General features: G+C 37.4%; 1 protein-coding gene across 1 annotated transcript in view; it reads left to right on the top strand.

Annotated features, from left to right (window-relative positions):
• The window catches only part of DNAH12 (dynein axonemal heavy chain 12), a 211,024-nt gene that overhangs the window by 85,810 nt on the left and 111,267 nt on the right, over positions 1-13,947 (top strand). The window contains exons 31-37 of the mRNA XM_076008843.1: positions 1,636-1,745; positions 2,398-2,581; positions 2,719-2,859; positions 6,551-6,634; positions 7,170-7,358; positions 10,429-10,548; positions 12,209-12,397. Of these exons, the coding sequence (XP_075864958.1) occupies positions 1,636-1,745; positions 2,398-2,581; positions 2,719-2,859; positions 6,551-6,634; positions 7,170-7,358; positions 10,429-10,548; positions 12,209-12,397 (1,017 nt within the window). The remainder of the gene's footprint in view (positions 1-1,635; positions 1,746-2,397; positions 2,582-2,718; positions 2,860-6,550; positions 6,635-7,169; positions 7,359-10,428; positions 10,549-12,208; positions 12,398-13,947) is intronic.

Raw genomic sequence — 13,947 nt, 5'->3', positions numbered from 1 at the left:
TGAATTCTTAGTTTCACATATTTTGGTTTTTATTTCTAATGTGTCCAATTTAGTTCTTTTTAGAGATTCCATATCTCTGCTGAAATCCTGTATCTTTTCATCTGTTTTTTCCATCTTATTATCTATGTTCTTAAATACTTTATAAAAGTTATTTTAGAGTTCTTATCTGTTAATCATGACATGTGGGTCATCTGTGATTTTATTTTGTTTACTGTTTTTTGTCTTGGTCATCAGCTATTTCTCATGACTTGTAAGTTTTGATTATATGTTAAACATTGTGTATAAAATAATTATAGGAGCTAAACTGGTATTATTAATATTTTCCTGCAGAAATACCATGATTTTGTTTTTACAGCATTATTGAGCTATAGTTTATCTCTCTGGTTTCAAATGTCTTTAGAGTGATAATTGTCCTGTTGTATTTTAGACCCCTTCCTCTAGCAGGATTTTGGGATCTAGGTATCCTGACACTAAATGTGCTCAGCTAAAGCATGGGCTGTGGGGAGAACTAATTTCACATTTGGAGCTCCTCCAGATTCAAATCTGTCACAAAAGCCCACACAACCATTAAAATTTCTATTGGTTTCTCCTTACTTTAGCAAAAGTCCCTCTGTCTATAGAAGGCCCAATCTAATACCCACTGTGTCCAGACTTAGAAAATGGATCCCATGGGTGAAAACAGCTGTTTTATTTATTTATTTATTTTCCTTTTATTTCATCATATTATGGAAGTACAAATATTGTTAGAGTTACAAATATTGCCCCTGTCCCCCTCCCTCCCCCGATGTGTCCAATGCCCCGGTGGTGTGCATCCCACACGTTATGAAAGCACACACCCCTTTCCTCCTCCCCCTCCTCCCTGCCCACCACCTGATAAAAATTTTTTTCTGACATTTTGGTTACATTGTATATCTTTGGCTCTCCCTAAGAAGGGTTAGAGTTATGCCCTTCCCTTCCGAAGTGCTCGCTACATCCCTAAGATTGGGTCCCCCCCAATCCCTGGTGAGCATTGCCACCATTTGAAAACCATAGTTTTAATCAGTCAGTACCAATTGTTGATTTGTATTTAACTAGGAAAGGCTCACCCCTTTCTGAAATTTAGTTTATTTAGATTTATTTGTATCCAAAGCACTCCTATGTCTTTAAAAAAAATTTTTTTTTTGAGACAGAGTCTCACTTTGTTGCCCAGGCTAGAGTGAGTGCTGTGGCGTCAGCCTAGCTCACAGCAACCTCAAACTCCTGGCCTCAAGTGATCCTCCTGCCTCAGCCTCCCAAGTAGCTGGGACTACAGGCATGTGCCACCATGCCCGGCTAATTTTTTTCTATATATATTAGTTGGCCAATTAATTTCTTTCTATTTATAGTAGAGACGGGGTCTCCCTCTTGCTCAGGCTTGTTTTGAACTCCTGACCTAGAGCAATCCTCCCGTCTCAGCCTCCCAGAGTGCTAGGATTACAGGCGTGAGCCACAAATTTCTTTCTTGTTTTGTATTTTCTCTCTGGAAATTGTAAGGAAGTGGTCTTAAGAGAAATAAATTAAAAATAGGGAAAAAAAAAGTCTGTGTTTATAAGGCATATGTGACATGATTTAAAATATCATTTTATAAAAATGAATTTTATTTTTCTTTTATTTCAGGAATTTTTGGAATGTGCTCACGAAGCCTGCAATGTACATAATCTTCAGCCTGTTAAATTTTTTCTTGAAAAAATGATTCAGACATATGAAATGATGATTGTTAGACATGGGTAAGATTATAGACTCTTGGTTATAGTTAAATGTCATTTTTAAATTAAACTGTTAAAACAACTAAAATTGATGAACCAAAGACTCAGCAAATTTTGTATACTAGGTAGGCTAGAAAACAAACAACCCCTCTCTTCCCAGTGGCTTAAAAAGCAAAGGTTTATTTCTTTCTCATACAAATCTTTTTTGGGGGACAGAGTCTTACCCTGTGACCCTGGGTAGAGTGCAGTGGCATCATTGTAGCTCACTGCAGCCTCAAACTCTTGGACTCAAGGGATTCTCTTGCCTCAGCCTCCACAGCCCCGGCTAATTTTTATATTTTTAGTAGAGACAGGGTCTCACTCTTGCTCAGGCTGGTCTCAAACTCCTGAGCTCAAGCAATCCTCCTGCCTTGGCCTCCCAGAGTGCTAGGATTACAGGCGTGAGCCACCGCACCCGGCCTCATATTCCCTTTTAGAGAAAATGACATTATTGTGGGAAATTTGATTTTGAGTTAGTACAGAAGTTAAATATTTTCCTCATGTCTGAGAAAAATTCATATAATTTCAAAAATTGTGTGTAGTAATTATCACAGAGTAAATTTTTATATAGTAGTATAAATAATTTATGTTTTTAAAAGAATCTTATTATATAATTACTTCTTTTCTTAAATAGCTTTATGTTAGTAGGAGAGCCTTTTGCTGCTAAGACAAAAGTTCTGCATGTGCTGGCTGATACTCTGACTCTTATGAATGAGCGTGGCTATGGAGAGGAAGAAAAGGTCATTTATAGGACTGTGAACCCTAAATCCATTACTATGGGCCAACTTTTTGGACAGTTTGACCCAGTATCTCATGAGGTAATCTACAAAACAACATTCTCACCTCTCTTGTTGACAGTGCATATTAAACCAAGAAATTTGAAGTGTTTTCATAGTTTCGCTGCTAAATCCAGTTTTATGAAGCGAGTTTTCCAACTCTTCCTTTTTTTCCTCAGTGGACTGATGGTATTGTGGCTAACACTTTTAGAGAATTTGCCTTATCAGAAACACCTGACCGGAAATGGGTTGTATTTGATGGTCCTATTGATACTTTGTGGATAGAGAGCATGAACACAGTATTGGATGATAATAAAAAGGTAAATCATCATTTATTAAAAACAAAGCAGATTTAGTTAGACATGATTGAGCAATTTTATGTATTCACCAACTAATCAACTAGGACCATATATTTAGAATAAAAGATGCAGCAAGTGGAATAGATTTATTAATATAAATGATCTTTTCAATGAAAACTGTGCTACAGTAAACACTTTGCTTAGTTTTTTTATAGAATGAAAGTGTATTGTATTAAAACTTTACTATGTTAGCAGGAAGGCATAGTAATCTACTGGGTAAGAATAAGTTGTTAAGTGAATGTCGGTCTTATGGTTTCTTAATAACTTTAATATTTTAGGAGAAAATAAAAAGTCTTCATTCCTTTTGAAAACATTGAATGCTTCAGTGCTTATATGTAGTATATTACCCTAGAAGTTGTGAGATGTATGAAAGAACTAAAAGTAAAAATCTTTTAATATTTATTTTAATTGAGAGATAACATACAGTATAAAATGTGCACTAGTTTTACATGTAGATTCTATGATTTTTAAACATATACGTACACTCACATACCCATCACCCAAATAAAGATACATAAAATATCCTGCACCCTACACAGTTCATTCATGTTACTTCCCCGCCTGTGCACCCTCCTCCAGAGATGATCACTATTCTGACTTCTGTGATAAATTACTTTTACCAGTTCTTGAACTTCATGTGAGTGGAATCATACTCGTTAGTGCTTTTATTTTTTGATCAATATATTTGTGATATTCATGTTGTTGTGGTTTCATTTTCTTCATTAATTTATGGTTCTTTTTATGTCTGTATTAGTATTCTAGTATGTGAATATACCATAATTTATGTCCATACTTACATGAAATGACTACACTAATAAAGAAGCAAATCATTTAATTAGCATTCAAACTATAGTAAAGTACTTTATCATAAATGGTTGGTCACTTATTTATATCCTTTCTTTCATTCATTCATTAATATTGATTGAACTGAGGATGGAAACTAAGTAGACAAGAAGCGGTGATGATTCAGAAGAGAGGGACCAATCGGTAGAGTGAAGTCTAGGAACTCAGAGCCAAGTGGTAGTATTGTCTCATATTGGAAATGTGAAAGGATAGTTATAGATATAAGTGAATGTATGGATTGGATAGTAGAAATTTGAAGACAAATCCTTTTGATGACTTCTCTTTTCTTAGTTAAGGATAGACCTTGATTCTTTGCAGACTTGAGGAGAAAGGAAGAGGTTTAAATTAGCCATATGGAAAAATGGAAAAGAGCGCTACCTAGGAAGACATAGAAGCATATCTGGGTAGCAGTGAGACCCTGATTGAGTTGAAGACCGTGAATTATTATTAGTAGTACCATGGTCTGCCTTTGTAAGATATTCTCTACCAGTCTAAGCAACTAAGCAACTTGGGTGCAGGTGTAGGTAATGTTGTAATCCTGGAAATACAGTAAGACTTTAAAGATATTGGTGTGAGACTGGTAGAAGTATTGGACCATAGAACAGAAGCTGACTAATGAGTGAAGTGAAAACAGCATAGATGTGAAAGTCTCTGTGAAAATGAAGAGCAAGTATAGTAGGAGACAGCAGGAGAACTGGATGGATTGCAGGTTGTGGGCAGAGGCTGACATGCTTGAATTTAATATTTCAAAATTGTTTATTGCTCCAGGAGAGAAGGTCCTGAGTGTATAAGTGGATGGCTGAAGTGAAACAGGGGAAAAATAAGTGAAGACAAGGTGGTCAAGGATCTGGGGGGCTGCCCAGTTGAGATTCTCATCCTCATAAACGCTGGCTCACACCAGAGTTATGGCAGAAAAGAAGAGACTGGGCCAAATGCCATGGGCTTTAACTAATGGGGGGGCCCTTGGGTGCTGGCGGGTCACAGCAAAAAGCAGGAGTTGTCGAAGAAACACGGGCTGTGCATGAGGGCGAAGTAGAAGTAGTTGGGGAACCACATGAGGGGTGAGGAGAATACTGATTCTATCCGCCGGATTTGTGGCAAATAGGAGAATATCCACTGAAATGATCTGGGAGAAGATTAAAAGTATTCTACACCAGCAATGTCCAGTAGAACTCTCTGCAGTGCTAGAAATATCTGCACTGCCTGAAAGGCAGCCACCAGTCACATGTGGCTGCTGAGCATTTGAAGTGCGGCTTACAGCAATTGAAGAACTGAGCTTTAAATTTTACTTCATTTTAATTTTTCAAAATTAAATACTAATAGCCACATATGCCTAGTGGCTACCATATTGGACAATTCAGTTATAGACCATTGATTTATTTTACAGCTAAAAAATTGAATCCAGAAATGTTAAAGTCCTCATCGTTGACATATAACTAGATAGCCAAACTAGGACTAGAGTAATGATTGTAGAAGCAGAGAAGAAACACTGAGAATTAAATATAGAGGAAGAATTTAAAAGACTTAGTAATGAAGTTAATTTGGAATATCAATATTTAATAATAATTATTAATGTTATTAAAAGTTAATTTTAATTCCAAAGGTATGAGCCAAGGAGATTTAAAAGCTAGGATGGCTTTAATAATAATAGACAAAATAAGAATTTGACAGAAAGGAAGCAGTTGATAAATTTAGTTTTTTGGTATATTGATGAAAAAGGAAATATTTTAGATCAAAAGAGACCCGAGGAGACATAACAAACTCAATGCATGGTGCTTGATTGAATTTTGGTTTGAATAAATCAGTTGAAAAGACATTTATGGTATAACTGTGGAAATTTGAGTATTGATGGTTAGATGACATTAAGGAATTATTGTTCATTGTTAGGTGTGATAATGTTATTGTGGTTATATAGAAAATATCCTTATTTTGTAGACACACTGACATTTGGATGTGAAATGCTATGGTATCCGTATACTCTCTAAAATATTTTTAAAAAAATACAATACCAATGTGCCAGAATGTTAACATTGATTAAATCTAGGAGATGGCTATATGAGTACTCATTATGCTATTCTCTATTTTCTATTTTCTAATTAATAAAAAAGCCTATGGCAACTTTATAAATTCAGGAGTATTTCATATCCTTTTTAAATAATAAGAACTGATATTTATATAGGATTTTATACTTTTTGGACTTTGTCTTGTAGTATGCCTTTCCCCAATTCTAGGAGAGAGATATTATCCCTGTTTTTTTGTTTTGGTTTTTGTTTTGAGACAGAGTCTTACTCTGTTGCCCAGGCTAGAGCGAGTGCCGTGGCGTCAGCCTCGCTCACAGCAACCTCAAACTCCTGGGCTCAAGCAATCCTACTGCCTCAGCCTCCCAAGTAGCTGGGACTACAGGCATGCGCCACCATGCCCGGCTAATTTTTTCTATATATATTAGCTGGTCAACTAATTTCTTTCTATTTATAGTAGAGACAGGGTCTTGCTCTTGCTCAGGCTGGTTTCTAACTCCTGACCTTGAGTGATCCTCCCGTCTCGACCTCCCAGAGTGCTAGGACTACAGGCGTGAGCCACCGCGCCCGGCCTTATCTCTGTTTTATAGATGAAGAGACTGAGACTTACAGATGTTAAATATTTGCTTACCAGTAATAATTGACTGAACTAGACCTAGAATTAAGATTTACTGGCTTCCATTCTAATACTTATTCCATTATATCACTGGAGACTTTATCTTAGAATATATTTTTGTCTGAGAAGTTTGAAATGTTTTTAAAATAAATGTTTGAAAAATAATTGCCTTTAGCTTTGCCTTATGAGCGGAGAAATCATTCAAATGTCCCCTCAAATGAGCCTCATCTTTGAAACAATGGATCTTTCCCAGGCCTCAGTAAGTTCATAATTTAATGTGACTGTAATTTGTCTGTTCATTTATTCATTTGTTCATTTATTTAGTCAATAATTATATAATATTTTATAATATGATATGTCTTAAGATGGGTCAGGCAGTGGGAATACAAAGATGAATAGGCACGGGTGTGCTTGTTTGGGGAGGAGAAAAGAGTGTTGATATGATGCCAGCGCACGGTGCATGTAAGAGCTTTTGAGCACCCATGTGGGGGATGAGCAGAGAAGGATCACGGAAGGTGTTTGATCTGGTTTTGAAGAAGATGTAAGGCTTCTCCGGGGAGATTGGCTGGGCCCCAGCATTCAAATCATGACAAGATAATGCATAAAGACATGGAGCAATGGTATGTCTGGGAGCTGAACTGCAAATCGTTTTCTATATGAGAAATGTCTAGTGTATAAGAGGCTGCAGAGGTAGAAGGGCCTTTTAAGTCATGCCAAGAAGTAGTTGATAATTGCCAGCTACCATTGGTATAAAAGCAACAGTAGAAAAAGCAAACTTGTCTTTTTTTCTCTAGCCCGCTACTGTAAGCCGTTGTGGCATGATCTATCTGGAGCCCTCCCAGTTAGGGTGGAAGCCGCTTGTTTCTTCATGGCTGAGCTCACTGAAAGGGCCTCTGTGCGGACCAGAACATCAGGCTCTGCTGGGAGGACTGTTCAACTGGTTAATTCCGCCCTCCTTAAACTTTCGTAAGAAAAACTGCAAGGTATTATAATTCTCTGACCTACTCAGGTTTCTTTAGCTTCCAGTCAACTTGACTAGGTATAAAGTCACAATGGTAGGGTGAATAACTAAAACCAGTTTTTCCTTATACATTTATATAGCCACCTTTGGTTTTATATTGCTCAAGTTACAGCTAAATAACCCAGAGGTTAAAATTAAACTTACTCTAGCTAAAATATTTTTATAAAACCAATATCTAAAGCTTTAAAAATATCAATTGCTTTCCATCCCATATTTTTAAAATATTTTAAATTTGTGCCTTTATCACATTAACTGCCATGAAAGTTGTATTTAACTCACACTAGTTTTTTTTCTTTTGTCTCAGAGTCTCAGAGTCTCACTTTGTTCCCCAGACTAGAGTGAGTGCCTTGGCATCAGCCTAGCTCACAGCAACCTCAAACTCCTGGGCTCAAGCAATCCTCCTGCCTCAGCCTCCCGAGTAGCTGGGACTACAGGCATGCGCCACCATGCCCGGCTAATTTTTTCTATATATATTAGTTGGCCAATTAATTTCTTTCTATTTATAGTAGAGACGGGGGTCTCACTCTTGCTCAGGCTGGTTTTGAACTCCTGACCTTGAGCAATCCGCCCGCCTCGGCCTCCCAGAGTGCTAGGATTACAGGCGTGAGCCACCGCACCTGGCCAACTCACACTAATTTTGAGCCCGGGGCCTCATGAAGTATATGTAACTCACATGTCTTTTCACCTTGGGAGCCTGGGGAACTATCTACCTACCTTCCTTCCTTCCTTCCTTCCTTCCTTCCTTCCTTCCTTCCTTCCTTCCTTCCTTCCTTCCTTCCTTCCTTCCTTCCTTTCTTTCTTTCTTTTTCTTTTCTTCTTTTGGATCTGTTTTTGCAGAGAACTATTTTTCTTTTTTCTTTTTATTTCGGCATATTATGGGGGTACAGATTTTAAGGTTTCAATAAATGCCCTTTCCTCCCTCCCCCCTAAGAGAACTATTTTTCAACTTACGTATAACTCACGTACAGAAAACAATATAACAAATTTTTCATTAAATTAGAAAGGATCACTTTATTTTCAAAGTTTTTATTCTATTTTTGTAATAAAACACCATGGTTCCAAGGAAAAATATTTTTTTCTAGTCTGGCAGTCAACGTATTAAAAACTCACTTGTGGCCGGGCGCGGTGGCTCACGCCTGTAATCCTAGCACTCCGGGAGGCTGAGGCGCCGGATTGCTCGAGGTCAGGGTCTCACTTTGTTGCCTGGGCTGGAGTGCATTCATAGTTTCTTGGGATTTGGACATGAAAATATGTTTTTGGGGACCACTATTTAACCATCACCATCACCACACACACACACAGGTGTGTCTGCACACTGGCAACATGCATGTAAATAATATATTGATATGGAGAGGGCAAAGAGGTATTCAGTAGATTTCTTATCTTAAAATATTATTTTAGGGATAAAAATATTATGCTGCATAAAAGAAAAAATGAACAATTTCACTTAATGAAGATTTTGTATAGTGTCTTAATAGGAAAAATATACAGGTAAAGGCCTTTTGCAGTTTTTTAGTTTTAAAGCTCTAATACTATATGTTGTAAATAAAACAAAATAGGCCCCGTCTTTCTAGGTAACGAGTAGTGGATTTTCTTCTCATAATTCATTCTCATATTTTCTACATCCATTCAGTTCCCAGGATCTGTTGCTTTTCCCGCCTTGATAACTTTGTGCCTGTCCTCTCCTCACTGCCCCATTCCTCCAGCCACCTCCCCACCCGCCCTCCTGTCAGAGCGCCACAGCTCCGCCTTCATTGTTTCCTTCCTGAACCAATACGATATGGTTGCTCTGGTCTAGTCTACCTCCTGTTACTAGAATAAAGATCCCAAAACATAAATTCATTATGTTTACTCCTTTACTTAAAGCCCTCCGTTGGAATCCTCTTCCTTTTACAGTTAAATCCTTAACACAGGTTAGAAAGCTTTTCAGGGCCTAAGTGCTGCTTCTCACGCCTTACTTTTTGCCATTCATCCTTCATACTCTATCTTCACATCCTACAGAATGCTGTTAGTGATCTGTGTCTGTTCACATCTCCATTTCTTTGTATATGTAGCTTCTCTTGGCAAACTTAAATTTTCCTTCCAAATTCAGCTTAGCCATTACTTCTTCTGGGAAGACATCCTTGACTTATCTCTCTCCCATTTCCCTCCCTCCTCCTTGCCCTCACTCCCATCTGGAATAATTGATTTTGTTTGTTTGTTTGTTTGTTTTTTGAGACAGAGTCTCACTCTCTGGCCTATGCTAGAGTGAGTGCCGTGGCATCAGCCTAGCTCACAGCAACCTCAAACTCCTGGGCTCCAGCAATCCTCCTGCCTCAGCCTCCTGAGTAGCTGGGACTACAGGCATGCGCCACCATGCCCGGCTAATTTTTTCTATATATTTTTAGTTGGCCAATTAATTTCTTTCTATTTTTAGTAGAGACAGGGTCTCACTCTTGCTCAGGCTGGTTTTGAACTCCTGACCTTGAGCAATCCGCCTGCCTCGGCCTCCCAAAGTGCTAGGATTACAGGCGTGAGTCACCATACCCAGCCTTTTATCAGTTTTAAAAAATAAAGTACTGTAATCCTAGCTCTTGGGAGGCCGAGGCGGGCGGATTGCTCAAGGTCAGGAGTTCAAAACCAGCCTGAGCAAGAGCGAGACCCCGTCTCTACTATAAATAGAAAGAAATTAATTGGCCAACTGATATATATATAAAAAAAAAATTAGCCGGGCATGGTGGCGCATGCCTGTAGTCCCAGCTACTCGGGAGGCTGAGGCAGGAGGATTGCTCGAGCCCAGGAGTTTGAGATTGCTGTGAGCTAGGCTGACGCCATGGCACTCACTCTAGCCTGGACAACAAAGCGAGACTCTGTCTCAAAAAAAAAAAAAAAAAAAAAAAAAAAAAAAAAAAAAAAAAAAAAAAATAAAGTACTTAATCTTCTTTTATTCTCCAAATAAGATGAAAATTAAGAAAAGTTTGAGATGGAATTGAATGAAAATTTTAAAATAAAATAAAATTTAAGAAAAGTATCTTATTCTTTTCACTTTGTAGGAACTGCTTACTACAAGTAATAGCAATGTGGTCGTGTCTCTCACACGTCTCTTTGAAGTCCTGCTCTGTGATGTGGTAGAAAATGATCCTACTAGCAAGCACATCCGTGTTTGGATTATGGTTGGTTTTATACATAATGTGGTTTTTAATTACTGAATAAAATATGCTTCTGGAAGATGATATTTTTATTGAGAAAGACATTACAAGATTCAAAGCTGATTTTTGGTGAGATTAGACAGAATATTTATCCTCACCTGATATTCTGATATTAAAAAGCACTTTAGAGAAAGTAAATTATATCAGAAAGAATCAAAACTACTCTATTATTTATGAAAGATCATAATTTGATAAACAATAAAGTGTTAGTAGTAAACCAATTTGGACTTTAGGGGAATTGACTTTGTCTTAATGTCAGCCAGCATGTAGCTACCTGTGACAGACCAGGAGCAGGCCTCTGACCAGCTAAGTGGAGCGTTGTCATGGAGGACTTAGGTAGGCAACCTACAAGCTACCTGTGACAGACCAGGAGCAGGCCTCTGACCAGCTAAGTGGAGCGTTGTCATGGAGGACTTAGGTAGGCAACCTACAAGCTACCTGTGACAGACCAGGAGCAGGCCTCTGACCAGCTAAGTGGAGCGTTGTCATGGAGGACTTAGGTAGGGAGAGGTCAGTAGTCCTGGTTAGCTAATGTCTAGAGGTCAGGGAAGGCCAGAGATCTTGGCACTAGTGAGCAGAAATTACCAAAGGAAGCCAAAGGAAAGAGGGTTTTTGTGTTCTTTTTCCTGGTTTATGCTACTTTCCCTGTCTACTACTTTATTCCTAAATGCCTTGACTGCCCCCCCCCCACTCTTGGCAATAGCATTTCTCTCCCATTGTTTTCCCTTTATCATGCTGTGGCAATAATCTTCTATTTCAGATATCTCGTGTTCCAGGCGTCCCTGCTTGGCGTAACCTTTTCTTTGTTAGAAGAAACTTAAAACATGTTTGAAGTATAATTTATTTATCACTTTTTCTCCGTAGGTTTGGAACCACCCTTCACAGAACTGGTTTTAAATATTCTTCCATACCTATCAGTGTTACCTTTTATAAAATAGAAGTATCCTAGCAATAGTTTATCTATGCAACCTTCAAGTTATATATTTACTGGAAATTTTCGTTCTGTTGGTAATCCTAAACTCCCAACTTTTTCAAATGGTTCAGAAACACTTTTAGAGACTTAAAAGAGTTGATAACTGATTGAAAATTTTCTCTTAAAATATATTTGATTTAGTTTTTTACTAAAAAAATACACGTTTGCATATTATATGTACTAATATGTATCATTTCTCACTTATGTCTTTGAGATTGTTCCATATTGGTACTTACACAGTTAACCTTCTTTTTTAATGGCTGCATGTATTTCAGTGTATATAACATAATCCAACTAAGCAGACCCCTAGTGAGGAACATTTGGGCTGTTTCTGATCTTTTGCTATTACAAATAGTGCTGCAGTGAATATTCTTGTACATGTATCATTTTCAAAGGTAGAAATATATTTGAGCATAAACTACTAAAAGAGAAATTCCTAGGTCATTGGTATGGGCATTTTAAATTGTGATAGCTATTGGAGAAAAGTGACTATGTGGCTCACCTGTCCTCCATTTCACTTTGTTTATACACATGACCTTGTCCAAGTAGGTTGAGCAGTCCCTAATGTGCTAACTTTTTAAGGTGCTAAGTTTTTCTTTAAATTTCTTCAAAAATAATTACTATAAGTTAAAAATATTTTTCCACCAACAGGCTTGCTTTATATTCTCTTTGATTTGGTCAATTGGAGGAAGTTGTGATACAGACAGTCGTGTTATTTTTGATAATTTCATACGATTAATCATACTAGGAAAAGATGATGAAAACCCATTGCCAGCCTCTGTGGGTAAATGGGAATGCCAGTTTGATGAGAAAGGCCTGGTCTATGACTACATGTATGAGGTATGACGTCAAAGATTTGTTACCATAAAACACAAAGCTTTAGGTCAGCAGACAAATCTCCTGGGTTTTTATCCTAGAGTTATTTTGACTTCTGTAGTGAGCTTTTTAGTTCCTTCTCTTTAGTTTCTCCTCTTATAACTTGTTGTCAGTAGAAATAAATCTGCTTTAGTAATATATTATAATTTCATATTTAAATTAAATCTATGTTCTACTTTATAAAAATTTCCCCAAAGTAGTTTTTAAGCAGCAAGCATTTGAATAATCATTTGGTTCATATGAATTTTATTTCACAACCCATGAGATCTAGATAGACACTTAATTATAATTTTATCTAAATCTCAAGTTTTATAGATAAAGAAGCAAACCTAGAAAGATTAGTGGCTAGCAGAGCCAGGTCTTGAAGTGTTCTCCTGACTTAACAATATAAGGCTCTTTCCCCAAAACCATGCTAACACAGAATTTTAAGAATATGACCAAAAAGAGTTTCATCTTCTTTAGTCATAGTGGGAAGTCAATAAAATAATCTCTAAAAGTGAAAAATCAAGAGATGATAACACAAGCATACACTTTAAGAATTGAAAGTTGGTGGGAGTAGGGAGGAGGGGATGGGTAAATTCGTACCTAACCGGTATACTGCACGCCGTCTGGGTGGTGGGCACATTTATAACTTTGACTCAAATGGTACAAAAGCAATTTATGTAACCAAAACATTTGTGTATCCCCATAATATTCTGAAAAGTAAAAACCACACGAACTCACTATTAAATTGGAACTAATAGATCAAGACTCATGTGCACATATGGTAGTAAAATACAATGGAAATCAAACAGGTGGAAGGGGGGAGGAAGGGATGGGTGGATTCACACCTACAAGGTACAATGCATATTATCTGGGTTGTGGAAACACTTATAACTTTGACTCAATCTGTACAAAAGCAATTCATGTAACCAAAATGTTTGTACCCCCAATAGTATTCTGAAATTTAAAAAAATAGATTAAAGAAAAAGAATTGAAAGTAAATACCAAAATATCCGGCTTAAAGAGATAAAGGTGGTTGCCCCCAAGGAGGGGAAAATGTTTTTCTTAACCTTGTAAAACTGACTCTAAAATATGTACATATATAATTTTGATAAAAATAAAAGCCAAAACTTTAAAAACTATGAATCTGAATTACTAAAGAAACATTCACCCAAACTCGTAAAATTAGTACCATCCAAACACACACCATATCCATATACAATTTGCTAGAAAATAAGAAAAGATGGTAGCCATAGCATTGGAGTAGAGTCCTAGACCACCCCCCATCCCTTTGCCAGGTATTAACCCTTTTGTTGTTTGATAGTGGGAGGCCTGGGGGTCTCCAGGGAGGAAACCTGACAACATGGAGGAGAAGATAATGGTTGGGGGCAGGGCAAAGATTGGGAGGCCCTCAGAGGGGTCAGGACAGCAACTATTTAGACAGTGGTTCAGAAGAATTTAAATATTGGAACAATCAGCCATGCTGATATGTCCTGGCTGAATATCAGCCTGGATCAAAATGCCAAAGAGAA

This window comes from Microcebus murinus, chromosome 1 (assembly GCF_040939455.1).
Source record: "Microcebus murinus isolate Inina chromosome 1, M.murinus_Inina_mat1.0, whole genome shotgun sequence".
Lineage (NCBI taxonomy): Eukaryota > Metazoa > Chordata > Mammalia > Primates > Cheirogaleidae > Microcebus > Microcebus murinus.
The sequence above is the reverse complement of the archived record's forward strand: the minus strand, read 5'-3'. Positions and strand labels throughout refer to the sequence as shown.